At 43.5% G+C, this 26,183-nt stretch overlaps 2 protein-coding genes across 4 annotated transcripts in view; one reads left to right on the top strand and one right to left on the bottom strand.

The window, feature by feature from the left end:
• The window catches only part of wdfy4 (WDFY family member 4), a 38,627-nt gene extending 20,866 nt beyond the window's left edge, over window positions 1-17,761 (bottom strand). The window contains exons 1-35 of one of the 3 annotated variants that reach the window (XM_079280467.1): window positions 17,632-17,761; window positions 16,247-16,495; window positions 15,238-15,349; window positions 14,066-14,193; window positions 13,545-13,673; window positions 13,275-13,464; window positions 12,389-12,578; window positions 12,000-12,160; window positions 10,562-10,794; window positions 10,342-10,481; window positions 9,931-10,061; window positions 9,537-9,638; window positions 9,235-9,425; window positions 7,577-8,307; window positions 7,345-7,438; window positions 7,035-7,249; window positions 6,820-6,917; window positions 6,439-6,667; window positions 5,212-5,288; window positions 4,908-5,126; window positions 4,631-4,809; window positions 4,313-4,544; window positions 3,824-3,975; window positions 3,638-3,749; window positions 3,357-3,547; window positions 3,087-3,239; window positions 2,873-2,946; window positions 2,371-2,532; window positions 2,145-2,242; window positions 1,947-2,043; window positions 1,613-1,815; window positions 1,043-1,209; window positions 841-960; window positions 573-734; window positions 324-482 (exon numbers count right to left, since the gene is read on the bottom strand). In XM_079280467.1, coding sequence (XP_079136593.1) covers window positions 324-482; window positions 573-734; window positions 841-960; window positions 1,043-1,209; window positions 1,613-1,815; window positions 1,947-2,043; window positions 2,145-2,242; window positions 2,371-2,532; window positions 2,873-2,946; window positions 3,087-3,239; window positions 3,357-3,547; window positions 3,638-3,749; window positions 3,824-3,975; window positions 4,313-4,544; window positions 4,631-4,809; window positions 4,908-5,126; window positions 5,212-5,288; window positions 6,439-6,667; window positions 6,820-6,917; window positions 7,035-7,249; window positions 7,345-7,438; window positions 7,577-8,307; window positions 9,235-9,425; window positions 9,537-9,638; window positions 9,931-10,061; window positions 10,342-10,481; window positions 10,562-10,794; window positions 12,000-12,160; window positions 12,389-12,578; window positions 13,275-13,464; window positions 13,545-13,673; window positions 14,066-14,193; window positions 15,238-15,349; window positions 16,247-16,495; window positions 17,632-17,652 — 5,901 coding nt within the window. In that variant the 5' untranslated portion in view covers window positions 17,653-17,761. Of the gene's footprint in view, window positions 1-323; window positions 483-572; window positions 753-840; window positions 961-1,042; window positions 1,210-1,612; window positions 1,816-1,946; window positions 2,044-2,144; window positions 2,243-2,370; window positions 2,533-2,872; window positions 2,947-3,086; window positions 3,240-3,356; window positions 3,548-3,637; window positions 3,750-3,823; window positions 3,976-4,312; window positions 4,545-4,630; window positions 4,810-4,907; window positions 5,127-5,211; window positions 5,289-6,438; window positions 6,668-6,819; window positions 6,918-7,034; window positions 7,250-7,344; window positions 7,439-7,576; window positions 8,308-9,234; window positions 9,426-9,536; window positions 9,639-9,930; window positions 10,062-10,341; window positions 10,482-10,561; window positions 10,795-11,999; window positions 12,161-12,388; window positions 12,579-13,274; window positions 13,465-13,544; window positions 13,674-14,065; window positions 14,194-15,237; window positions 15,350-16,246; window positions 16,496-17,631 lie in introns of those variants that run through there. The other 2 variants (XM_079280465.1, XM_079280466.1) reach the window with 2 other exon arrangements.
• A 1,721-nt stretch (window positions 17,762-19,482) lies between these two features.
• LOC306786234 (uncharacterized protein) lies at window positions 19,483-24,802 on the top strand. The gene is made up of 10 exons (XM_079280936.1): window positions 19,483-19,647; window positions 20,273-20,408; window positions 20,555-20,665; window positions 20,789-20,921; window positions 21,332-21,510; window positions 21,686-21,759; window positions 21,916-22,078; window positions 22,185-22,282; window positions 22,884-23,062; window positions 23,376-24,802. The coding sequence occupies exons 1-10, from the start codon at window positions 19,527-19,529 to the stop codon at window positions 23,862-23,864; spliced, it is 1,683 nt and encodes a 560-aa protein (XP_079137062.1). The 5' UTR covers window positions 19,483-19,526; the 3' UTR covers window positions 23,865-24,802.
• Window positions 24,803-26,183: the final 1,381 nt, after the last annotated feature.

The following is a 26,183-nucleotide window of genomic DNA, read 5'->3' as shown; positions in this document are numbered from 1 at the left end:
GCGGGTTAAGCTCATCTAGCTGAAAACGCCTCTACATAAATCTGTAGTGCTGCAGGCCTGCTGCTGCTCTCTCCTCCTAGTGGTGAATGATTATATCAACAGTATTGGCTCTGCCTTATTTAGTAGCTGAGCAAAGAGTGGCACCTTCTGGAGAAATGAGAGTTTTGCAGTGTTTTAGTTTAGTGAAGAGCCGTTTATCAGTGGGAATGCCTTTTGACAATAATGCGTATGTGTTGCATGTAAAACGATATCAGAGTGTGTTCCGTCGACGAACAAAATACAGTAAATAATTGTTTTGTATTCATGCGTGTCTGTGCATTCACCTCCAGCAGCAGGAGGAGAGGATGTGTGTTGGTGTTGGCAGACACATTCAAAAGACTGTCCATTAGCAGAATACGGATGAAGTCGCACACCGGCTTCCCTTTTGGAGGACTCTTGAATGAGTTCTCACCTTCACTCACTACGCGAGGCTCAACCACATCCTGAAAGAAATGGAAAAAAAAAGAAACGGCGAATAAGACCAGAGATGTGAGAACTTTTTGGGCTTCATGAATCCAGAATAACACACAAACCTCTGAAATGTCCAGAGGATACACGACTCCAGCGAGTGCATGGAGGAACTCTGGCGATGCCCACAGTGGGTCTCTGGGCCGCAGGTTATGGAGTAGACAAAGGAACTGCATCACACTTGCTGGGAGCTGCAACTCCCATGATGCATCAGTGCCTGGCATGTCCTTTGTTGGAGGAAGAGGCTGTTAAAACATTAAAATAATACTAGGTATTATACATTATTAATTTGTGGTTAAAAATACTGAAGGTGTACGGTTATTACGTTCTCACCTGAGTGACGATGGCTTTGACTAATGCCAGCAGTATTGTCGCAGCTTCAACACAGAGCTGCTGAGCAGGAGTGTCTGCTTGGCTGTCAATCAATGACTGTAGGAAATCATCCAAATGCACCTGTAGATGACACATTTGAGCATTATAAAAAGGGATGATGAAGATGATTTACAAGATAAAAAAAATTATCAAAATGACCCACCTTTCCCTCTGCAGTGTGACTGGTCTTCTTCTCCAGCAGCAGAGAAGCCAGGGCTTCAAACACCTGAGGCAGGTGAGTGTGTCTGATCAGCAGCCCCTGTAGAACATCAAAGCCTGGGCACGTGGTGCTACGGCACTCCAAAGACCAGGAATGGGCTCGCAGGTTGTCTGGTGACAAGGCAAGAAAGCAATGATAGAAGTTGCTTATTCAACCCTGCATAAGTGGAATATTGTCTCAATATGTCTTTCCTTCAGAAATAATCCAAGACAGGGTGTGACCCTGATGAAGATCCATTGAATGTCCATTTCAAATACATATTGCCATGTAAAATAACAGCAGTTTGATATTAAAAACACTACATACAGTGTGCCTTGGACTGTTTTTGAAGGAGACTTGTATTTTATATTTTTTGAGACCATATCCCACCCATGCAGGGAGGCCTTTACAAGACCGAATAAGCACACCTGAAGGACCCAAAGAGCACCCGTATGTCATCACCACAAAGACCCAGCATGACAACATTGAATTATTTTCCGGTTTCACTTCGAGAAAGTATTAAACTTTATGTACCTAAGACAACAAGGGGTTCCTCCATGCCCTCTATGAGTGTTGCCGGGAGTACCCCCTCTCTGAAGCTGCTCTGCTGGCTGGGACTCGACAGAAAGTGTGTGAGCAGGACGAGACCCAGTTTCAAGGTGGATGGGTGAAGGTGGGGCTGAAGGAAGAGCAGGAACCAATCACTGCCCAGGGCATCGAACAAGGCCTTCTGCCGACTGGTGGGGGATAAGAACATGATCGACTAATGCAGTTTAGTTTCTGCCCTGACATTATGGCACATGAAATACTGGGAAATGTGTTTTCGTTCCAGTTTTGGTTCAGCCAAGTAGTACCAGATGCCACTCACTCTTCCATTAGAAGGCTGTCTGAGTTGAGGATTTCGCAAAGACATCGTAAGAGCTGGTTGCGGATCCAGATGAGGCTGTCTGGATCAGCCCTCTGAGCTACAGCACAGATACATTCCTGGGTCAGTACTGGTGACAAGGGTCATCCATGAGGCATGTAACGCACTGTACAAGCTGTGGCTGTGTGTGATACGGTGTACCTGGTGTATCCTGTGAAAGATCGCCGTCATATATCTCATTGCAGCCTTCATTCATGTTACTAAGAGGAGGGAGTGTGTAGACCAGGAAGAGCCCAAGCCTGAACAGATAATGGGAGATATTTGAAACACAGAGCAATTCCTAAAAACTTACCTGGTCTGATATTTTGAATGAAAACTGTATGACAGGAGCACTTCGTTGTGGCTGGTGTGCATTCCTAGACTGTACCTGCTTGTGTCCAGAGGGGTCAAGTGAGCTTTTAGGAGGGATGTGATGACACAAGAAATGATCTTAACCTTCTGAACGGTCACAGCTGGATCACAGAGCTCGAATAGCAGCTTTGGTAGCAGGCCCATACTGTGCATGACCGCTGCATTCCTGCTGTCACTGCTGAGAAACAGAGAGAGCATTAATATCAATCACAATCTGTTCCCACAGACAGATAATCTAATTCAGCAATCCATGCACAAGTTCAGTCAAGCTCTTCTTGTCTGTCCTCTGTGACTGATGCTGTAGAACATTCCCGTGACTATTTACGTGTGTGTGTGTGTGTGTGTACATTTCTGTAATACTGATGAAAGGCTGCTGCAGATGTTGACAAAACGGCCGATAAAGTCCGGCGTCAATCTTGACCAACACCCTTATTATTGTGTAGTCTAACTTGTTGGCCATGTGACTTAATAATTAATTAATTGAAGGATACAACTTGTTCACAAGCTGTGGAATTTACCTTGAGGAATTCTGGATTTCAGCAAAGTGGTTCAGAACCGAGAGGTCGAGATTATCTGATGTGTTCTGCCACACCTGAAAACATGTTATAATGAGAGAGAAACAACAAGTTGGCAATTAGCTTCCAGATGCCCTGAGAGACAAGCCGAATAAATACGTGAAATTATGCATTTCCTACATCCGCTGAACTTATATACTCAGATTTGGATTCTTACCTCCAGGTCACACAGCAGGGCCTGGAAAGCAGCTGTGTTGTGGATGCAACCGGACCCAGAGCTCAGCTCCACTGACCTGGAGAGATACAGAACCAACTGAAAGGTTCTGTAGCTGACCAGATTGTGCTTCATCTTCAGCAGGAAAGCTAGCAGCTACAGGCAGAGCAATATATATTTCAGGAAAGATCTCAACAGTAAGGCAGCAGCTTTAGATGTTTGTTTCTGCATAACGTGTAGCTACTCCAATACTTTTCGAAAGGTTCGACAGACCATATATCCATTGATTCGGTTCATTTCCTGCTGCATGGCAAAGTTGGTCTCCAGCACAGAAAGAAGAACTTTGACAGCTGCATACAGAGAGCTATCATCTGGCGCCATTGCAACTAGACTGAGAACAACTGCAGGTCCGCCGACGTACAGGAAACCATTGGACGCACTGCAGGGAGTGAACGTACGCACACCTAGAAGAAAGAGGACCAAGAAGTTACCAAGTGCTTCTGCAAGAAAAAACTAAAATGCAAGTAAACTTTTCAAAACAATACTTTATTTACCAAAATGTCCAACCAGGGCTGCTCCTATGGTGCGAGCCGTACCGCTCAGGTGCTGGCTGATGTTTTGAGCTAGGAACACAGGGGTTGAGTGATCCCGGCTTGTTATCCCCATCTGTAATTACACACAGTGATTGCTACTCTGTACCAAAACAACAAACTCATAGGTTCAACATGGACTCATCTTACCTCTTTGGCAATCAGTCTGCAGTCCACCTCATTGTAATTTTCTCTGATCTGCACGACAGTTGTTAATGTAGAAATTGCTGGGTTGATGCCAAATGAGATCCTCTCCTCGGGAACCAGCCTGAGAGGGAGAGACTCAGCATCTGGATCATGCCCTGGGGACAAACAGAGGTGTCGTACAACTGTCTTACAGATGTAATGTGTAACCATAACCATCACTATCTATTAGGAGAAACATAGTTGTGCAACTGCATTAAATTGCATGTAATTGGTGTATCAGCATGCATGTAATGAGCACCATGACAAACTTGATTTACCACATGTCAAAAAAGATAACCAAAACATTGACTTATAAAAAACTACATTCCTAAGGCATCTAGAAACAACCTTGTGTTATTCTAGCATGTATCATATGCTCTTAACCAGGATGACTTACTGTAAGTAAACAGAAGACATACTGTAGAAATTCTGACACAAGATCTTGTGACTCACCTTTGTTGCCCAGAGCCAGGAAGTTGCCTTGGTAAGCGGTGCCTTGTCTGTACATGACACTCACGGCCTCAGGGCTCAAAGCTTCTTCGAACAGGAACGATGGACCCACTCGCCACACCAGAGCAGCATGCTCCTTCCAGAGAGCTGGAGTTCCTATCAGTCCGTACACATCAATCACAGCTGCGGGGTCCATGGAGACATACTGACCCGGGAATGGCTGAATATACTTCATCTGACAGAAAATGATGATACACAAATACATTAATACCAGATTTGACTTAGAATCGGGTCAATCATCAGCTCCTCAGCTTCCCATACCTTTCCTGTGCCCACTGCCTTGCCGTTGATGTAGGCTGAAGCAATACAGGTCTTCTTCACGTCTTTGGCCAGAACCACAGCCAGATGGTGCCACTGACCTGGGACCAGCATGCTGGAGCAGCGGAACCTCAGTGACGTAGGCAAAGAAGTGGGAGTGCAAACTTCAGGCTCCATCATATCTGTTGAACAAACATGAAGAAATGCATTCAGTCAAACTCTGCAGTATGACGTCAAGATGTAACTTTTAGTGTGCAGTCCCACTTCATATCCCTCTTACCCAGGTATGTAAATGCTTCCTCCTCTGTGGAGATAACCAGACAGCCGTCACAGGCTGAGAAGGAGATAGACAGACAGATGTACTGTTGTTCAGTCCGGGACATGTGGCGAACCACCGACAGGAGACGGATTGGGTGAGAATCACAGGCTGAACTAAAGCGGTTGATCTGGAACCAGCAGGAAAATGAGAGACCAGCTGAAGGGGGAAAACCCCGGCATTCTGAAATATGCAAGAAGGAGATGATTAGACATTTTATTGAGATATATTCACAAATATGTCTCAAACATTTAGACTCATCACTTACCTCCTCCAATTCCACCTGTTGAAATTGAATCAGCAGTCACTCCTTTCACTGTAGCCAGAGAGGGCAGGAAAAGGCAGCTGCAAATAAATACCGTCACATGGCAAGAAATGAGTGAATGAATAATCTTGTATGTTTTGTTTCTTCCAACAAACAAAAGGCTAGGTTATTAGATGCAATCAGCCAGTGGTGGTGCATTTCCGCAAGCCTTTTGCAAGTGAAGGTTCATTGCACCAGATGTACCGCCTCCTGCCAGTCCTCTTAAATTGTATCCACTACCCAGGTCACTCACATTTTTGTGAGAATCCGGTTGTAACATATCTATTGTACGAGTAAAGTACTGAACAGAAAAGGGTTAGCGATGGCAGTGGCGATGTGCGGCTCACTGCAATAATTACATTCTCCTGCGGCTGGGAGGCGTGTTCATTTGTTTCAGGCAGACAGAAATTCTTTGTAATATAGGTCACATGAGTGCCAACATGCCACAGGAATCACAGGACACGGTTTACGGATCGGCTGTGGGTACCCTCTGGCAGCATTTAGCCGCCAAAAGTTAAAATAGCCACAACTTCCAGAATCAAAACAGCTGCAGCTCACTGAGCTCCGAGTGGTCGACGCAGCTTTCCATAGACATCGCATGGGAGCTCGCCGCATGACACACTTTTCATTTTTTGATGTTACAAGTAGATTAGCAAAAAGGCCTGAATTGTAAAAGCTTTGTCTTGAAGCTAACATCAACATATCCCCTATCACATGAATCCCTTTGTAATGCCATGATTCAAATAAAGAGAGCATCACGCCGGGTAAAAAATGTTTTTCTTCATGTTTATTTTCATTTGTTTGGCCCTACACGCCACTAAGCTCCACAGAGAGAAGAGTCCACACGAGTTTCAAGCCTAAAATGAGAGTGTAACCAAGTCCAAGGAGACCGAATGGGACAGGTCCTGTTCTAAAAAAGCGTATTGGGTTCTGCAAGACCGCCTTTGTCTTCAGGCAACTGCAGTGAACTAAACCTTTGTCTTGACCTTTTACCATGAACACATACATCTTAAGAAGCATCTCTACAAGTGCTTGTTCATTCTTATATTTCCACACAAGCCAAACCTCACTGAGTTTATTTCTGCAGCACATATGTTTCAAGATTAATTTATCTCGAGCATAACTAGAAGTTCCATCTCGTCTATTTGACACTGCAAGACTACACAGGCACCCAGTACATCAAGGACTCACCCATATCCACTCTCACTCATGTCAAACTCGACAAAGGCAGGTGAGGAGGAGACTCGGTGTGGTCTGAAGGTGCGCGGCGACGTCATGGTCACCAGGCTGACGATCTGGTGGACAGGGATTGCCGGACCAACACAGGATTCACTGCGAGTTGTAGACTTTAACAAGCTGAAAGTGCGCTTCAGTTTCTTAACTGAAGACCCTGATGAGACATCTGCTTCTGTACTGTGATCTGGTTTAGAAAACACAACCAACATGTGACCTGCATTCATGTCTGTGTCTTAAAGAGCAAATTAAAGCTTGAGAGGATTGAATCTAACATGCATCGGTAAAGAGCAGCCATTAATAGAAAGATTCAGTTATTAGAACAAAACAAGTCTGTACCATTTGAAAGAGGAGGTTTGACCAGTGGGGCATGTTCTCGTAGCATGGCCGTTTTGTCTGCACAGCACATGAGCGGGTCCCCTAAACACAGGAGCTTTCTGAGGAGGACAAAGATTAGAGCACAAATACATTTAAAAAGCAAAACAAAAATCAAAAAGCATCTTCATCTTCAGTGCAATAAAAACATGCATGTGTCTGAACCTCAGATGTTTTACCTGAAGTCTGAAGGTGTGACGGCCTGGGAGGTGAGCTTCTCCAAGATACGAGTAACAGGTAGATGTAACGGGTGCTTTGGAGCCAGCAACATGCTCCGACAGTGGGCCAGGAGTGTGGAGACCAGCCCCCCTTCGCACACTATCTGGCGGTTTCGCTCAGATTTAACCATTGCCTGGATATGGTGCGCCAGTGAGAGCTGGACTTCCATAGACAGCTGGGAAAGAAGGAAAGACAATTTGTCTCATACCCAACGTGTATTCCATAAAGTGCAACATAAGGGACTGTAACATGTTCAGTGTCGAAAGGTACCTGTGGGTCCTCGGGAGTAAATACTGATGGAAGGAGAGTCATGATAACACGGATTGCTCCTGGATGAAGAATAACATGATTGCAGCTGAACCTACTGTAAGCAAAACAAAAAACACAAAACAAAGTATGGGTTGACACTCATGAGATCAAATATAGACCCCATTCATGCAATACAATTCAGATATGCATGGAATATAGCTTCCACCACCTCCAAATGGTTAGAAATATGCACCTGTACTGAGACTCTGAGCAGACTGAGGAAATACTAGGTGCTGTGTTTCTGGATCTTCCGTGTGTGTCCTCCACAGACTGCAGGCCTGATCCCAAGTGGACAGGAGGGGACCCCGAATACACTCCTTCATGCCGTGTTGGTCCATTTACTTTCTCTTTATCTCCGTCACACCCATCCTCAGGCTCCAGTCCCACGTTTAACTCCAGAGGAGAGTAGGTTCCCGTGGCGAACTGGTCGAGATACGAGAGCAGCCTTGTACATGTTCGAAGAGAGACAGGCAGATTGGGCTGCGGTGTGGCGGAGGGAGAGGAGGGCGCTTCAGGGGCCTCTGCAAACTCGACAAACTGATGAAAGCTTTTTCCAGGAGACTGGTTGTCCTCTGCAGTCTTGAGACAGGAGGCCTCGTCTTCATCAAATGTCTCTTTCTCAGGGCCTTCTGCATGGAAGCAGCCCAGCTGGAGAAGAGCCTCTGCCAGCCTTTCATAGAAGCCACCAGTCTCAAAATGGTGCGCATTTACTGTGTGAAGATGCACAGCCAAGGCCAGGATGTGGAGAGTGAGGAGGAGGAGGTCCAGCAGCGGTTGGTGCCCGAGAGACTTCCACACGTCTTCCCGGGGAGGGTCACACAGAGCTCCTTCCATGTCGATCACCACAGACAGCAGTCCGGTGAAGCCTCCTGCTCTCCTGAAGGCGTCCCAGCTGTTGGGGCTCTCCAGCACCTTCCGCACGGACTGAAACACAGAAGCGACGAGTCAGACAGACCATTTGGAGAGTGAACATGTGGTATCGTTACACACACACGAAAGCCTAATCACACATGTGACAAAGCCGATTCTATACTTTAGAGAGAATGTATGCTTTGCTCAAATTTTTTAAAAGCATCCCCCTAGTCAATTAAAACAATGTCATGAAAAATAGATGAAACATATAGATACACCATAAATCATTTCTGGTAACTAGTTTTTCGAGGTGAACTAAATGACATTAGCTTTATTCAATTTAGAGACCTAATCCATCAGGTAGGTAATGTGTGAGGCAGAACGCAGGCAGAAATGTGATTAACGGAAACTGGAGTAATCACAATGGCTCTTAACACTTGCCAACCCAGGTCGTACCCAATCTGATTGCCACCTGCTTTAACCACGTTAGCACAAAGAACACACACACACACACACACAAAACAAGTTGCACGCATTCACAAACAAGCACAAGCGGACACATTCACACACACATTGAATACACACGATATCCACAAGTAAGTGCTCTTCTCACTGCCATCTATAAAAACGGACACATACAGTGGGTGTGTAACTTAGTTAGGCTTAATCAGATCTCCGTCCCATTCACTGATCCGATAGAGGTGGTAATCTTCAGAGTGCCACAGCACAAAGGCTGCTGGCCTAATCAAATTGGTCGAGAGTTAACAGCTAAACCTGGTTTAGCAAATCAATCTGCATTTGTCTATAATGTTATCAGGGTCCCACATGCTAAGAAAATAAATTCACTAGCTTATTATGTGTTAAGTGCATTACAATTTGTTCTGATTCGATGTAGAGTGGAGACTACGTTTACAGTTCAGCTGAGATCACTGCATATCTGAGTGTTTCTGGATGCGTCTGTGTGTGGTTTGTCTGCGGGTGAATGTGAAATGGAAGTACCTGCAAAAGGTCCCGCTTCAAACAGAGTTCCTGCTGTGTAGAGGAGCAGAGGGCTCCTATGGCTGTACTCATGAACTCCTCCGGGTTGATTTCAGCTAGCTGCTCCAAAATGCTCAGAGTGGGACCTCGATATTGATCCTCATCCAGGAAGATCTTTATGTAGGGAAGCATACCAAGGTCTCGCACTGAAACTGGAATACACACATGCAAGAATTAAGTATACAACAGCAGTTTCTAGCCGTAATGTAAAACAAAGGAATTTCACACAAAAAAAGGTCGTAAAAAGAAATGAATTTGTATACTTGTGTTTTTGATTGAACGAAGAGTAAGGGTTGACACAACTTGAAGCATACAGGTAGTGAGCAGTCTCTCGCTGTCCTCCACACATGGCAGCTGCTGGGGATCTAAAGAGCACAAGAACCTCAGATGCAAATTACAGAGTAAACATACAAGACTGAAATCTGGCTGCTGATCCATATTTGCAGGCCAAAGGGCAATGGTCCACATCAATCTTATTTCAAAATCCCTCACTTTGAAAGATTGAAGGCAGTGATTCATGACTGGGTGTGTTGCTCAATCTCAAATTGTCTATATTTATGTTGTTATGACACAAAAATCAACTGTCTGAGAGAGAGTACGTAGTCGTACAATCATGAATCCATCAGAAGTTGAGGAAACAAATATGCTAGTTCATACTGATTTGAGGGGAAGAGACAACTCCAGCCTTCCTGAGGATTTTAGCTCTCCTACGAATTTCGCTGAGCAGCAGCTCCAGCAGGCCCCAGTCGCTCAGCGCCTCCGCTAGCATACCACTGTGCACCGTCATCCTGCAGAGCAGAGGAGATAGCTCTTTGACAAAAAGAAATGGCAACTTGATCTGGTCTTACCTGTTCTGTGTATATCAGTCTCAATGTTTAAGACTAACCAAGCAGTTGCAGTATCATTTGGAGACGGCTATATTTTTGGCCATTTGCTATTTAAACTATCTTTGAGTGTGCTTATCAATTGAGAGGAGAACAACAAATTCTGACAATTCAGGATAAATATTTGAAGCGGGAGTATTATGAACAATTATGAGTAATATTTGTACAAACTAGCACAGCCCACCTGTGGAAACACTTGAGAGCCACCACTGCAAACTCTATCCCCGCCACTCCTCCAGCCAGTGTCCCAGACCAGCTCTGCTTCAGCACAACCAGCAGTGCCCGCAAGGTCTCATGGGGGATGTAGTTCAACTTAAATATCACCTGTAAGAAAGTATTTAATCAAACCTCAAATGCATGTTGTATCGAAGAAAAAGTATGCATAGGGACATACCAAGTCATACCATCTCTAGCAGTGAAAAGAATAGTTTTTGTACAGGTGCTGGTTTACGCCACACACAGGCAGCCAGCTGGGCCATCGACTGGACAGTCCACTCCAAGAGGAAGAAATTGGCTGGGTCCCTCTCCCATATTGTCTGCAGGGTTCGAAGGAGCTGGCTGCACAGCAGAGAATCGTGAGAACGCAGCAAGGAAGCCTGCAGCAGGTGGAAGGCGGGCAGGTTTTTCACTGCTAAACCTGGAGACAGAGGTAGGAGATGGAGAATGAAAAATGTGAAGGTACACACTTGCCTTGTCAAAGGAGGCGTCAGGCCTTGAAAATGGGTCATATTGAATAAAATATGGTCTGCATGTTTGTTGACCAAACGTTTCACATTTGAAGACAATGTTTTTTTGTCTATTCTATGACACAAAGTATTGCGAAAAACAATATCAGCCTGAGGTCAATTTAGCCAAAAGATGTTTTGACTTTGAAGCTCAATTTATCAGATTTTGCTCTGGCAAGGTCAGACAGTCAATTTCATAGAAAAAGGAAAACCAATAAATTACAAACAACCTTTAACACGGAGCACATGCTGAATCCCATAAGTCAATCGAGTTATACATACATACATACATACATACATACATACATACATAGATAGATAGAAAACAACACACCACACCACACACAAAGGCAAAAGAAAAGTAGCATAATCTGCTTTGATAGAGTTTGTTGGCTGCATTGTCAAAATATTTAGAGCAGGTCTTAGATTTGGGAGCCAAAACACTGTTGTTGCGTATAAATATATATACCTGGTTATAGAAATAGGATTCATTTTCACACTTAATCAAAATTGTATCAAAGCCAAATAAGATCAGCAGAAAACAGTCCCTGGTCCCTCAGCTGGAGAGATCTACTCCTTGATGTGATGGATGGATGCTGAGTGTGTGTGTGTGTGTGTGTTTATTATGGACACTCTATTTATGAGTGTTGGATGGAGGTGTGTGTGCATCTATGATAGATGGCTGGTTGCTGTAGGCCAGTGGTGAATGGATGTGGAGCATCCTAACAGAATTAGAGGGGAAGCCTCCACTTCATCATCTCAGACATAATCACCTCAGCTTCCTCTTAACCTGAGGGGTGTTGTGCACTGCAGCGGGGTAGCAGTGGGGGAATGGGGAGGTGTGTAGGAAATCAGGGAAAGGGAGCGGAGCAGTTTGGGTGGGTTATATTAGGGTAAAAGTGCAAAGGAGGGATGAACTGTGTGGTCATTTGGGGGGGCCCATTCCCCTCCCTTAGGCGATCTTTGCTGAGTCATGCATGCGATGATAATTAGAAGGTTTGGAGTATGAATATGGAAGGGATGGTTCAGGTACCTCATGGTGCAATCAACTGTTAAAGATAATTAGGGAGGGATGGTCAGAGAAGAACAATGCAGAACTGCAGAAGAGTTGACCTACCTTTGGTGAGAGACGGGTCAAACTTGAAGGCTGCAGGTTGGGGATTCGTCACACAAAGAGCAACTTTCAGCTCAGTTTTTCCAAGCAAGGTGAAAGATGCAATGAGGGCCAGCAACTCCTCCACAGGCTGCAACTGATCCACAGAAATGCCTTCCTCACAGCTTATGATGGTATGATGATGGGAGACAAAAACAGTAAAGTTAAATTAATAGCAGAGAAAAATGCAGATTTCTCTTTACTGACTCTAAGAGCAGACAAATTACATAAATACGACAAATTACACCCTTTGAAGGCGCTTTATATATTTGCGCCATGAAATTCCACCTATTTTCTAAGACTGTTTATTAACTTTGTTTCTTTCTTCTTCTGTTCTTGTCCTTTTCGCTCACCGTTTCAGGATGATTTCAAGGGCCTTGTAGCCATCGTTGTTGTCAAACTCCACAAAGAGGGCTGGGTTGAGAGAATAGGTGTCTCTAATGAAGCTGAACACAGCCACAGCCACCTCAGCCAGCAGTGGCCCTGAGACATCAGCACTGATGTGCAACAGGTTCTGGATGCAGATACGCACACAGTTCTTGCCTAATGAGGAAATGACAGTGTTCTTGGTTAGTGAAGTAGTAATTTGCTCAGAGATAAACAATACAGATAGAGATCAATATATACACAATAATAGCATTCACACACTCAAAATTTGGCAAATTGGCATTTCCCTACAAACAATAAACACAGTGCATCTGGTCCTTGTGGTCCTTGTGCATTAATGTACGTTACAATTAAGCTACTGTGCTGTCCAAATCAAATTAAACTAAAACAGTTTTTCAGAGATACAGTACATGCTACAATAAAATATCCTGTCTTCACCCAGGTTTAACAAACCTCTAGAGATTGATGATTCTTTAGCAAAGAGCAAAAATATCATGCTGGAAAATGCTGTGTCCAAAAGAAATAAACGGAAACGTGTGTGTACTCCTCGAACATTCACATTTAAGTGAATTATCTGGACTGATGGAGGCATCCTGTGAAACATATTTGCAGTATGTTGCTCTGCTGGGATTCAACCCGTTACTGGAATACAAATATCCGCCTGCACAGATAACGTTCCCTAATAACATATAATTCACGTTCTATGCAGCCTATGTTCTGATATATGTAATACTTTATGTATTCAGTGGAACTGATGAAATACAACCTATCATAACTGGGAAGCAGAACAATTAAAAAACGACAAGATAAACAGAAGTGTTACTGATCCCGATAGTTTTTAAGTTACCTCACCTTGCAAGCTCGGGACAGTGTTGCTTGTTGCTGCAGCAGAGACTGCCTTGAGTACACGGGAGGCCTGATGTCTCCATGTAGCGCTGGTCTGGTCCCATAGTGATGTGAGGCCAATGATTAGACACTGCAGCTCCTGAGTTTCCACCAGTCTCTCCACATTGACTGGCTGCCTACAGAGCTGAAGGAGAACCTGGAGAAGAAGTTTAGAGTGAGTGCTTGCATGATTAGGAGGAAAAATACAAAGAGTAAAAGCTATTTGCCTAAACTGACCTGCGTTAGCGGCTCCTGAAATGTCTCTTCTTTGACCAAGTTCTCCTTTTCAGCTGGAAGGCACACTAGCAGGTACAGACATTTCACCAAAGCAGCAGGGAGCCCGGGGTTTATACAGCACAACATATCCTACAAACACACACAAACAAACACATAAATCAGAGTCACACCTCAAAATAATTCATTCCAAATGATGACAATTTGAAGACAGAGAAATTCAGGAAACATTTCCAGCTATTTATCATTTTCAAAATGTATGTTTATTACTCATTTTAACAACTTACATTGTCCTAGGACAATAGGAGTTATTATAATGAGTTCAAAACATTTTTTAATACATGGTGAAAATGTGTGTGGCAATTATCAATATAATGCCAGTCAAGGATTCACATACAGTAAATATGGGTAGTTAATATCCCGATGAATGAGTGACTCCCATCAAATGTAAGACGCTTTCGACAACATTGATCAACTGAAAGTATGGAAGCCTGACGTCACGTCACTTTAAAACCTTGACTCACTGAGCTGTCGGCTGTCAGCAGCAGCAGAGACTTTAACAGCAGCCATCCTCGATTGTCTGTCGCCTCACAGTTTGTCTCCGTGGTATCCTGCCTCTGGAAGAACCGCACCACCTCACCACGAGCCCCCTCTGAAAACAAAAAACTCAACATGACTCAACGTGTGGTGAACCATGACCGCAAAGACTCAAAGGGTCATTAACAAGATCAAGACAGCGCCACAGCCTACTGTACATACTGTCGCTGTTTCTCTTCACCTCCTACTGCAACAGAGACCAGCAACATCTAAATCCACATTTCAGTCAAGTGTACAAAAGCGTAAAACTTTCATGTCTCTTTTTAGAGAGAACATTTGCAGATTGTTTTTACTTCGGTAAGTGTCATGTTTTTGTGCTACCCAAGGGTTCCTGCTGAGCCTCAAATTGAGAAAGAAAAGTCACACCTTTGTAAAGTAGCTAAAAAGTAGCATGCACCATGTTAGCGCCTCATTAAACTTGATACCAGGGGCTGCACCAAAAACCAGAAGCATCTATGAATGAATGAATGAATGAATTTTATTTATATAGCGCTTTTCACAGACAGTACTATCACAAAGTGCTTAACAGAGCAGACATTTAAAAGCATAAAAAACACAATGTGACCCTAGGGTCAATAAATTATCTACACAGAGTGAATAAAAAATGTTAAAGAATAAAATAAAAATAAAATAAAAATGTAAAACAAATTTTAAGAGCAGGTCTAGGACATGGGTTTACTTTTACACAAACGCCAGCCTAAACAGGTTCCCTTGGAACAAAAAAAGGTTCTCCATCATACCCCGAGAAAGACACATTAACAACCAGCGAGAGACGGACACGGAGCGAGACAGAGGAGACACAAAGAGAGAAAACTGACCAGTAGATCAATGTAACATCAGAGAAAGTTTCCAAACCTCAAGAAGGGAACTACAGATTACGTTGTTTCCCCATTTTTGTTAACTGGATTGCTTGTGCTTTGTTCCATTGCCAATAACATGAAATCAGTGACATTTACAACTTGAGAAAAAACAATTCTGGAAAAGAACTGCAGCACACTGAAAATGCAGAAGTGGATAGTAGAGGTAGAAAGTCCCTCCACCTGGAAAAAATAAACAGTGCTGCTTTTGCTGTGATATATATACGAGCGGTTGTTAGTACCTGCAGGTCTTTCAGCCAGTCTGCTGTGGATGTTATGGATGACAGTATCAGCAGTGAGAGCTGCAAGCCCCTTTATGTTCAGACCTTCAAGTCTGCCGCCATCCTCACAGACCTGAGATCAGAGAGGAGACAGTCCATCACACAAGATAAACTGGAGAGCTTTGTACTTTGCCATGTACTGTATGTACTCACGTATAACATTCTAGCTCCACAGCAACTGGTGCATTATGAGATGCAGTAAAAGAATGTAATCATGTTATAGTAGAATATCAGCTAATTTGGGTACTGTACTACACTATCAATAATGGAAGCCAGTGCTATTATATGCTCTTTTCAGTTCCATAAGAGGATATCACATTTCACTGAGTTTGCTGTTCTTAAGTGAGGCCCGACATTCTGCTCATGAGGCTTACACACTTATACTCACACATAGAACAACACACAAAGAGTGATTACGTCTGCAGCTGTGAGCCCGATCAATGGTGTCACACACACACACACACACACACGTGATGGAATGTATACTGAGTGCGTGCACTGGTAAAAAGGTTTCTTCATAACTGTGACGCATTTCAGGCTCAGAGAATTACAAATGAAAACGATAAAAACGAGGCGTGAATCAACTTTGGATTTCATGCGACAGTTCGGTAAACTGTATAGGTTTACTGAGAGACCTCATATGCATTCGTTCAAGAGACAGCGATGGGATCAGCTGAGGGCCAAACATCTGACTGCCGTCTCACGTTGTTTCATTCAAGCGGTCTGGAGCAGTCTGACCCGAGGCCCCCATTGAACCTCTTCGAGGTCGGGTATTATTCCAAAACCGCGGCTCCACTTTAAATGATCCTGTCATGATCGATTGATGATTCCCCAGTTGATAGTCTCCATTTATTTTAGGATAGAAAAAAATAAAACTCACTTGATTGACTGTTGAACAGCAAAATGTAACTGTGGAAAAGAGTGCCTGGATGAACAGTGAGAGATAAAAAGACACATTGTAGGTTCGTACCTGTATGTAGAGAGGCAGGACTTTGACGAGATGTTCCTCTCTCTGTTCTAAAGGGACATGGTCCGTTGTGTGGTCAGGACTCGAGTACGTGTGAATTCCCAGCTCCCGTAGTTGTTCGTTGAGCACTTGAGGGAGTTGAGGGTTCCTACAAGACCCCTCCACCTTTAACTCCACTGAGACGGATAACTCCCCTGAAGCACTTAGCTCTCCGGTTTCCTTATTGATCCTTTCCCCTTTAGCACTCTGGTCCTGGAGGGGGGAAAAGAGCCAAAAAGGGACAAATACTCAGCTTGTTCCATCTTTTTTTAGATATCCAGAATTTACATAATACCCTGAATGTCTTTTTATAATATTCCCTTGAATTGTCTCACTTCCTCAAATACATTTGTCCCAAACCAAACCTTCAGCCCTCCCCCATCGAGCCCACTTATCACACTGCATTGAGAGATCTCCAGATAGAGGAACAGACCACCGGCAGTCATGTGCCATTTTCATCAACTTGTTAATATCAACCTCTGTGAAGGATCCGCATGGTATAACTGATGCCAAATGTTTAGTAACTGGAAAGCACATAATGCAAGTAGATGTTAAAAACTATTCAAGCTTCAAATTCACCGTTGCATGGACACATTTCACTCCAGATGTTTTATACCACGTGTTTGTATTTCATTATTTTCTCCGGTTAAGACAACAGCAATTGTGCAGCGGTTTGGGAATACCTAATCATTCCTGTCACTTGCAAGTGCAATCTATTTGACAATTTGAGGTGCACATATGCAAAAGATGGCAAATTGGGACCTTTTGTTGTACAAAATCAAATCAATGTGACACCGATTAAACCAAAGGATGTTCTTTCCCTCTCAGTTGCCCCTAACATCACCAACGTTATTGATCATGTGGAATAAAATTCCTCTACGGTTTGAATTTCTTCTTACAGGAAGCTGCTAATCCGTGTTGCACTTCTCTGTCCCACTAACTGTGGATGAGGAGTCCTGCTCCCAAGCAGACTTGTTTCTGTATGACTCAGGCTTTGACTAAGGCATTGTTTCCTCATTACAGAGATATCATTTTGGGGACTTTCTGTTGAGAGTCACACACGCATGGTGAACAATAAGGAAATTGGCAGAGGTGGACTACTAAACTGATAAACCAGAGCTTGGTTAAGTAAAGGGAAAGGCATTTCACATCCCAGACAAATTCATTAATACTCTGATGTTTACTCATGTGAGAATGTTCTGTGTGAGAGACACCGATAGCAAGACACACACAAGCATCCAAAGTTACTTGTGAAATGGAAAAGTAACACACATTCCTATTTATAGCCACCTTCGCTATGCCGTTCAAAAGGAAAATTATTTACCCAACACGCGCTTAAGTCCTCTTACCTGTACTTGTGTGAGAGCCATCTGATTATTCCTAGCTCTACGAGGACGCTGTCATCTGTGTTGTGTTATTCCAGAAGACAAGAGGAGACATGACTATGACTAGCGCCTGCAGTGTTGACCCTTCTGTAACATTACCCGCCCCTTACTAATCTGCAGCAAGCAGACTGAACTACAAGCAGAGCAACTCAAATCAGCTGGCCCAGGTCATGTGCCTTCCTACTTCCTTCGAGAAGCAGAAGTGAAAAAGTGTTGTTTAACTGGTTGAATGGGGCCCTCCCACCACAGCTTAAAGACGAGTCCCTTGGCTATTTATAGACACGGTGTGCCATTAATCTCAGTGGCAGGGTACCATGATTCACCAAAGATGGCAAAAAACACAGTTTGTTAGAACAGGTTTAAATGGAGATTGACTTGTAGGTGAAACAATTAAAAACGAATCAAGTTTGTATGTTTGTCTGCTGATTATAACTAGACAGGATTGTTTTAGTGTGTTTAAAAAGGTAAACAAATGTTTAAAAGCATCAGAAAACATCCAAACAGATTGTGTTAGTAGTCTTACATATTGTAATAAAAGACGAATCAGGTCAGTAGGAATATCATATATTTTCATTGTTTCGCATTTGTTTGATGGGGCTTTAATCGCAACGAGTGTCCGTGTAGTTTGAATGCTTGTGTGGCGCAACTGCACTGAGATTGGGAAACTGCAGTGTTTGTATTGCTGACATAGAGAATGAATTAAATCAGCGCTGATGTAACGTGGCTAAACAGCGCCATCTTGTGGGATTTAATTATGTAAGTAATATGCTGACAGCTACCAGGTGGAGAAACCAAAAACACTGTCCCTAAATAGCCCACCTTAATTAAACCTGCTCCATCGTGTAGCATAGTGCTTTTGTTTACTGAACACATTGAGCACAGCCACCGCTGTAATGGTGCTAGCTGTTCTGCGGATTCCCTGCGATGCTGTAATGCATGCTAACCGCAGTGTCTTATTAATCTGATCAATTATGAACACTTTCCTCCCCTAGTATGAAAAGTCAAAATGTCTAAAAAGAAAGGACAGCCACAGGAATTGCCATCACCTGCTGAAGTTGAAGACACTCTGTCTCTGAACACTCACGAGCTGCATGGCGAGCGTGACCATTCATTCTCAAGCCATGTGACGTGTGTCATTCCCTCTGCAGACCTTCTCCTCGGTGCTGTCTAGAGCACTCGGTACTTCGGCGAAGTCTGTCGCATTGTTGCAGCAGTGATAACTAACTTTTATAAGCTGACAGCAGAGCACGCGCAATGGATACAATGACGTGTAACGCGTCCGAGCCGAAAAATACAACAACACTGATTTGCAGCCAGTGTCGCAAAGAGACCCCGGACGTCGCAAACAGTCTCTGGACACTGCAGGTTCAAGTCTCACTGTTTATTTGTAATTTTAGTGTCGCATGTTGCAGTAAGAAAGTAAACGTTGGCAAAATAAATAATAAACGTATTTATTGCCTACTAGGAGTTTAGTTACAAAATATTTCCTTTTTGTTTGTTTGAACATTTCTGTAAATATATATATTTTGTAATTCTGCCGCAATATTACCATGTCCAGCATGACATGACGCTAATTAAATTAAAAGGTGTTATCTTATTTATAGGGCCCAAGTGTTTTGCTGACACGGATGACGTCAGCGGTCATGTGACCCGCTGCAACCAACGAGGAGTCCAGGGCGTGGTCTGCCTCGATCAGTTTAGCACAATGAAAGATCCCCGTTAATTTGAAGCGAAAGATGATCTCCTTTCTCACTTTACATTATGATGTTGTAGCGCTTCGTCCTGGGAGCTGATTTTAGTTTCCATTGCCGTTTCTGTCGGTGGAAATAATAGCAGGCCGCCTCCGAGCACCCATCATAATGCATCCGATGCCCGTGTGCTCCGATTCCCGCGGGGACATATTTGACTGTATACAGAGAGGCAACATTGAACTGTGTATACAGTTCGTTCAGAATGACCGATCGGTTCTCAGGATAAAAGGTAAGGTGGAATAAGATGCAATTAAAATCCTGATCTGGTCAGTGTTGCTCTTTTAATTACAACATATTTGTGAAACTACAGGCCACGATTCCTACTGTGTTCCTGTCTGTATGCTATAGTGTTTAGCCACTGTGATGGTATTTCCTGATTTACTCAGTATTATAAGCCAGAAAACTGCTGATGATTTTCCAAGAGCACAAACTTGTTATCCCTATGTCGTATGTCTGTAATTCACATTTTGTATATTGAATGTTATAATGTGAACATTTTGTGAAAAACATTGAACAAGCAGCCTACCATTTTTTTATCTTGCTATTTTCAAAGGAACACTTTAAACTTTATTGTGCTCCAGTGTCTCCTGCTGTGATTTTGTCACATTTCCAAGGGGAAAGCTAACCCTGCTGCAGCTCGTCGTCTGTGAGATGGTCTGGCTCACATGTAGATGGACAGATCCTGTGACAACACAGCGCAAAGTCACATTGTAGCAAAGGCAACTCTATCCCCGGACTCCAGAGGCTTTCAGCGATCAACAGGCTGACAGACCGTGCATTTATGTCAGGCCTATATTGTTGGTCACAGAGACTGCAGATCTGACCGTAATGTGCTTGTGTTTGTCTTCATCCAGGCTGGGGTGGTTTCACCCCGCTCCACTACGCGGCCCTCCATGGTACCCGCTCCCTGGTTGACCTTTTCCTTAGTTTTGGAGCTGACCCCAACGTGACATGTGACGCAGGACAGACAGCCTTTCATTTTGCCTGCAGGTGAGCAGTAGCTGCATATTTAGGTCTCTCGTGTTAAACAAATATGCCTGGATTCTCGATGGGACAATGTCATGGTGTGAGCATCATGCATTTTGTTCTGTGCTGGATCCAGTGTAATAACAGTTTGTGCCTTTGACTCCCATCAGGCAAGGAAACATCTATATCATACACCAAATGATGCAGTATGGAGCTGATTTGCGTCTCATTGACGGGCAGCGAAAAACGTCACTGCATCATGCAGTCACGGGGGGCAGCATGTGAGTAGATGAAACGACACGTTACAAACCTTGATGTTTTTAGTCTTGTATTTGTTTGGCTATACTCAGTCACACACACATATGTAAAAGTGCATGCACTTACTGTTATATTATCTTTCCCAGTGTTGCAGTGCACTATTTGTGGGAGACAGGAATGTTCCGGTTTTCAGACACAGACATGTACCAGGTGACACCCCTTCACCTGGCTGCATCCACAGGCAACACAGAGGTGGTGCGGTATTTGCTCAGAGACCAGGTAGGATATGATGGCCCTTACTCTCTCACTCACATGCTCCAGTTTGCCGAGAGTATGATACAACTTTATAGAGGAGGATTTGTGAGGGTACCTATTGCTGTCACACCCACTGAGAATTAACATGCAATTATGTGCCATGCCCATGACTTTACTCAACTTTTAACTGCTTTTAGTCACTTTTAGCTCATTGTTTTGGTTCTCAATCCTTCTTATTTACAATGTGGTTAAGTGTCACTGTCATCAACCACTCATATAAAACTGTAGGCAAATAAGCTCAGTACCCAACCTAGTAGAACCTTTTCAAATAAAAACCTGCATCCATACAAAGATCAGTTTAACCGTAAGATGCATTTGCAGTGCCGATATCGTTTTTAGCAGCTGTGCAGCTCAGCCCTCTGTTTGTGTTTCAGAGATGTGCTGTGGAAGCAGTCGACCAGCAGGGAGCGACTGCGCTTCATGTTGCAGCAGAGAGGGGTGGAGTGGAGGTGTGCTGGACACTGCTGCAGAGAACAGGCTGCAGGATGCTCTATCAGAAGAACCACAGCGGCCTCACACCACTGGACCTCAGCAAACAGGGGAAAACATTTCGGTGAATCTGCCGTCTCTTGAAATATCTGGAAAAACACTGACTAGCAGACCTGTATGGGATAGAAACACCCCTCAGTACCTTCAGATGTCCAGAAGGTTTGCATTTACAGATTACGTCTTCCTCTTGGGATCCTGATGCTGATTAATAATTTGCTATACTCTGTATTTTTCTCTAGACATCAGCAACTCACCAAGCTACTGAGTCGGTACATTCATGAGCCACTACACCACAAGCCCAGGGAGTCTCATGGTGAATATTCCTCTGGAGTTTTGATCAATCGCTTAGCGCTGAAAACAAGGATGATGATAATAATGGCACTGTAACACGTGCTGTGTGTGTGTGTGTTTATGTGTTGACTTTTTCACACATCTTTGTATGTTTATATCATGTGTCTTTTCTCACCAGTTTTGTATTACTGGACACTGCTTTTTCCAACCCTGAGTGGAGCTGTCATCCTGCTGATAGCAGCCATGTTGGGAGGCTACGGGGGGATAACCTGCGCTTTGCTCTTCCCCTGGCTGGCCAGAAGCATCTTCACACAGTACCACCGCATGACCACATACCAAAGGTTTGACTTTTTTTTTTTTTTACATGTGAAATGTTTATCAGTAAGTCAACTCATTTCACTGTTTTGTTTTACCGCTTTGTTGAGATAGCGTCTGTCTTCCTTCCAGGTTACCCAACCCGATCTACTTGGGAACCCTCATAGCTGGCTTGTTCCATTCCCTGCTCTGCTTCTATGGCAAGATGATGCCTAATATCCTTAACAAATGTAGCACACATTAAGCCTCATGCCCAGGCATATTACTGTATAATCTGGCTTTTTTTGCCTTGCTGGCAGTATGGGCATAAGGATGTCAATGTTGGTGCGTCTGTCTGCCCAGCCAACACTTTGGTTCGGAGAGGGATATCTTAACCAAAGGCCGGATTGCTTTAAAATGTGGTCCTTAATTATAATGGTCTTCACAGGATGAGATCTGAATATTATGGTGCCAACCTCAGGTCAAGCAACATTGTGACCAATAAGTGAAAGTTGGGGTTTTCATGTAATTATCTGTGAATAGTCCCCAGAGGTTGAATCCCAATGTTTTTCATTATCCTTTGACCTTTCCTCTTGTGCCATCATCGAGTCACATTTTCCACCCAATTAATATTTAAAGTCTATTATGCAGTGACCTATCCATGCTCCCCCAGGAGAACATTTGTATTTTGGATACTCCACAAGCTTTCCTAAACACATTTTTCACCATGGCCAGTGCTGTCATAGTTCTTTTGCTCGCCCCAAATATACACAGTAAGGCAAATGTATTCTAGGATTTTGTGAATTGAAATGACAATGGTTCATCCTTAACCTTTTGTATGTGTGTGGTCAGACAGTGTTCTGGTCCATGTGTCAATGGTCCACTTCTCCTTGGTCCTCATTTTGCTCTGCAAGGTTATGACTCAGGACCCCGGGACACTGGACAGAGCAGATGTAGATCCTCGGTTCTCCTGCATCGCTGACCTGGTGGAGGACAACCAGAGCCCTCACAGGTTCTGTCCATACTGTGAGGTAAGACGTTCACACGGGTCAGAGAGCCTACCCCCCATATCTACCTATTCTAGTTCGGTGTAAATGTACACACAGCCCTTCTCCTCTTGGTGTGTTCCTTCAAAAAGCAATGAATCAATGCTGTGACAATTTAATGGGATGAAATATTTATGTCAATTAAGTCATAGCCCGGTGATTTTCATCAATTAGTGAACGGTCTGCTTTTGAAGACGGTTGCCGGTAAATTTAAAGATGCACATTTTGTTCGTCCGTGGGCTACATCACATCAACAATACGCTGCTCTCCTCCCACCGTGTCTTTGCTTTCCTCATAGTTGTTTCCGCCCGACTACACTAAACACTGCAAGCTGTGTGAGATGTGCATCAAAGACTACGACCACCACTGCCTTTTCCTCAACCGGTGCGTCGGCCGCGGGAACCACCGCGTCTTCCTCTTCTTCATCCTCTCCATGGTGATTGCCCACCTGCTTTTTATTGCCACGGCAACAAGTTACCTGTACGGCAGGATGCCCGCGAGCCACCACGGCTTGTCATCGTGGCTGACATTGTTCGGGGAGGAGTTCTGGGTCGTGGTATTGGTGTCAATGAATGGACTGACGGTGTTTTGGGAGGTGTGGCTACTGGTTGAGCAGTTTGAGTCCGTGGCCACAGGAACGACCACCTACTTCAGACAGTGTGAAAGCGCCGCACGGCAGAGGTCACTAGGGCAGCGCTGGGCTATAGTGCTGTCGTTCCTGCTGGAGGGTCGAAGACGGGTGGGAAGAGGACAATCTAGAGAGGACAAAACCGCCATAGACATTTGAAAATGTCAGTTTGTCTCGTATCCAGCTGCTTCGTGTCATCGCTCACTTGCTTCACCGTTCACAGAGTCTCGAACGCCATCATGTTGTACTTCAATGTAAAATTTGGTCAAATCTCAATATTCTATTTTAATATACAGTGGGCTACAGAATAGATTAGTCAGCGGATTTGTGTCACGCAGGATAAGAGTTTCGATCTTCACCTAGTTTTTAGAAGCTTCACAGAATACTTTTCAGGTATCAGTGTTCACATTAACTTGTTGGTTTGCATTGTTCTGTGTCGTGAAGTACTTGATTCCAAAACTGTGTTTTAGCAGGGAACACCTCTGAATGAATGCTCACACCTGTGTTCATGTTCTACATCAGCTTCATCTTTTTAAATATCAGTGTTATATTTGTTTTGAAGGAAAGTGTGTCGTGGTGTAAAAAGCACTGTTCAAAGTTGTGAAGATGTGTGTAGGCTACTCATAACATTAGCAAGTCCTGTGATTGGTGATAATGGTGACGTGCACTGAAATACTTTGTTCCTGACATAATGCCATTACCTCTCTGACCTGCTCCCAGTCATTTCAGCCATGACACTTCCTCTGCTCTCACTAATGAGGCATGCTTCTTTTCATGCCTTCAATTAAACACACTCATTTCCTTTGTTTCCCTCGGGGCTACATTTCTAGATTATAGATGTTCCCCACATCCCTCAGAGGCTGGTGTGTCTGGACCATGTGAGAGGCTACATCATGTGATTTTATTTAGTGTCTACTGTACTGCCTGTCATGCATATGGAGAGGTTAAGATGAGCGCATGTAAGCCTGTGACTGCTATTACTGTATTGTTCTGTCCCTGGATCATGTTATTGTATTGTATTTTATATATGTACTAATGTTACACAATTTCTTTTGGTTTCCAAGATGATACCTCATTCGTGCCATGCTGTTTATATGCTGAATAAAAAACATCACTGAAATTTGTAAAAGTAGAATGTTTCTTATTTATCTTTCACAGTGGTGGAAGTACTGAGATACTTTACTTAAGTAGAAATATCATCGTATAAAAATTACCCAAGTTGAACTCCCAAGTTCAAAAAGTTAACTTAGGTAAAAGTACAGAAGTATAATCTGAAAAATGTGCTTAAACTACCTTTTTCCTTTTGTATTATTGTATACTGTTGTATTATTCTGTTTTCATCATAATTCATACACGTAAGAGCATTTAAATGTTGTAGTTGGTCAATGTCGAGCCAATTCCAGATACTTTGTAGCAGTACTGCATGATTTCATATGATATGCTTTTACGGTGAAAGTAACTTTTAGTGTTAAAGTGTAAAAAGTACAATATTTTTCTCTGAAATGTAGAGGTATAAAGTAGCATAACATGTAAATACTCAAGTATGTCCAAACTGTACCGAAGTACAGTACTTGTGCTTAGATACGTTCACCACTGAATGTGTAGCAAGAGAGAAACACGTTGTTCAGGTTTTGTTTCAAAGCTTGCGACTGTCCCTCTTGATTTACCGTACATTCTCAAATCACGAACAGCCAGAGCATTCATTTTTACCCTATTGTGAGTGGGGGAAATGTACAGTAACACCATCCAACAACTTGTTTTACACAGAAGTCAGGCGTTTTCACTTCTCCATCAAAGCAGCTCACTTCCTTAGTGAGAGACAGACTGAAACATTTAGAGAAGGAGGACGGCAGGACGTCATCGTACATGATATGTTCTATTTCTCTGTAAAGCAGTACCTATCAGCAGCTGCTTGGGACTGTGATGCGTTCTTGTGTAGCACAGAGAGTTTCTCTCCAGACTGAGAGTCGTCTGGTCTGCCCATCCGAGATGGCATGGCAAGTAATACTCGCACGACTGTCTTTATTTCCTTCCTTCTGTCAGAGTCTGTTCACATCAGCATTCTTCGAGCGCACGTCATTTATTGTGTTACTGATGGCAGCAATAGTAGTCCTTTCTCTTTGGGTATGTGAATGTCATTTGATTTGTGTTTGTCTGTGTGTGCGTGTGCGTGTGCGTGTGTGTGTGTGTGTGTGTGTGTGTGTGTGTGTGTGTGTGTGTGTGTGTGTGTGTGTGTGTGTGGCTCTAGAAGTGGCCCCAGTGGAGAGGGATACACTGTGCAGACAGGTCCACTGCCTTGAAACCATCCAGGACTCCTCTGACCGGTGACAAACCAAAGAATTGGCAGGTAAAGCTCTCTTTTAGTTTGTTTTACAACAATGATCATTGTATCAAGCAAGGTGATGATTTATGTTGTTTAAGATCAAGCTTTCTTATCTGAGCTTTCACATAAAGTTAAACTCTGATCTTCAGATATTT

The sequence above is a fragment of the Melanostigma gelatinosum genome (genome assembly GCF_949748355.1).
Source record: "Melanostigma gelatinosum genome assembly, chromosome: 12".
NCBI lineage: Eukaryota > Metazoa > Chordata > Actinopteri > Perciformes > Zoarcidae > Melanostigma > Melanostigma gelatinosum.
The sequence above is the reverse complement of the archived record's forward strand: the minus strand, read 5'-3'. Positions and strand labels throughout refer to the sequence as shown.

Excerpts from the sequence above, each read along its gene's own strand:
- LOC306786234 (XM_079280936.1), top strand. The coding sequence starts at position 19,527 with ATGCATCCGATGCCCGTGTGCTCCGATTCCCGCGGGGACATATTTGAC. Across the intron at positions 22,079-22,184 it reads CGCATGACCACATACCAAAG|GTTACCCAACCCGATCTACT; the intron begins GTTTGACTTTTT and ends TCTTCCTTCCAG. Across the intron at positions 23,063-23,375 it reads GGTTCTGTCCATACTGTGAG|TTGTTTCCGCCCGACTACAC; the intron begins GTAAGACGTTCA and ends CTTTCCTCATAG.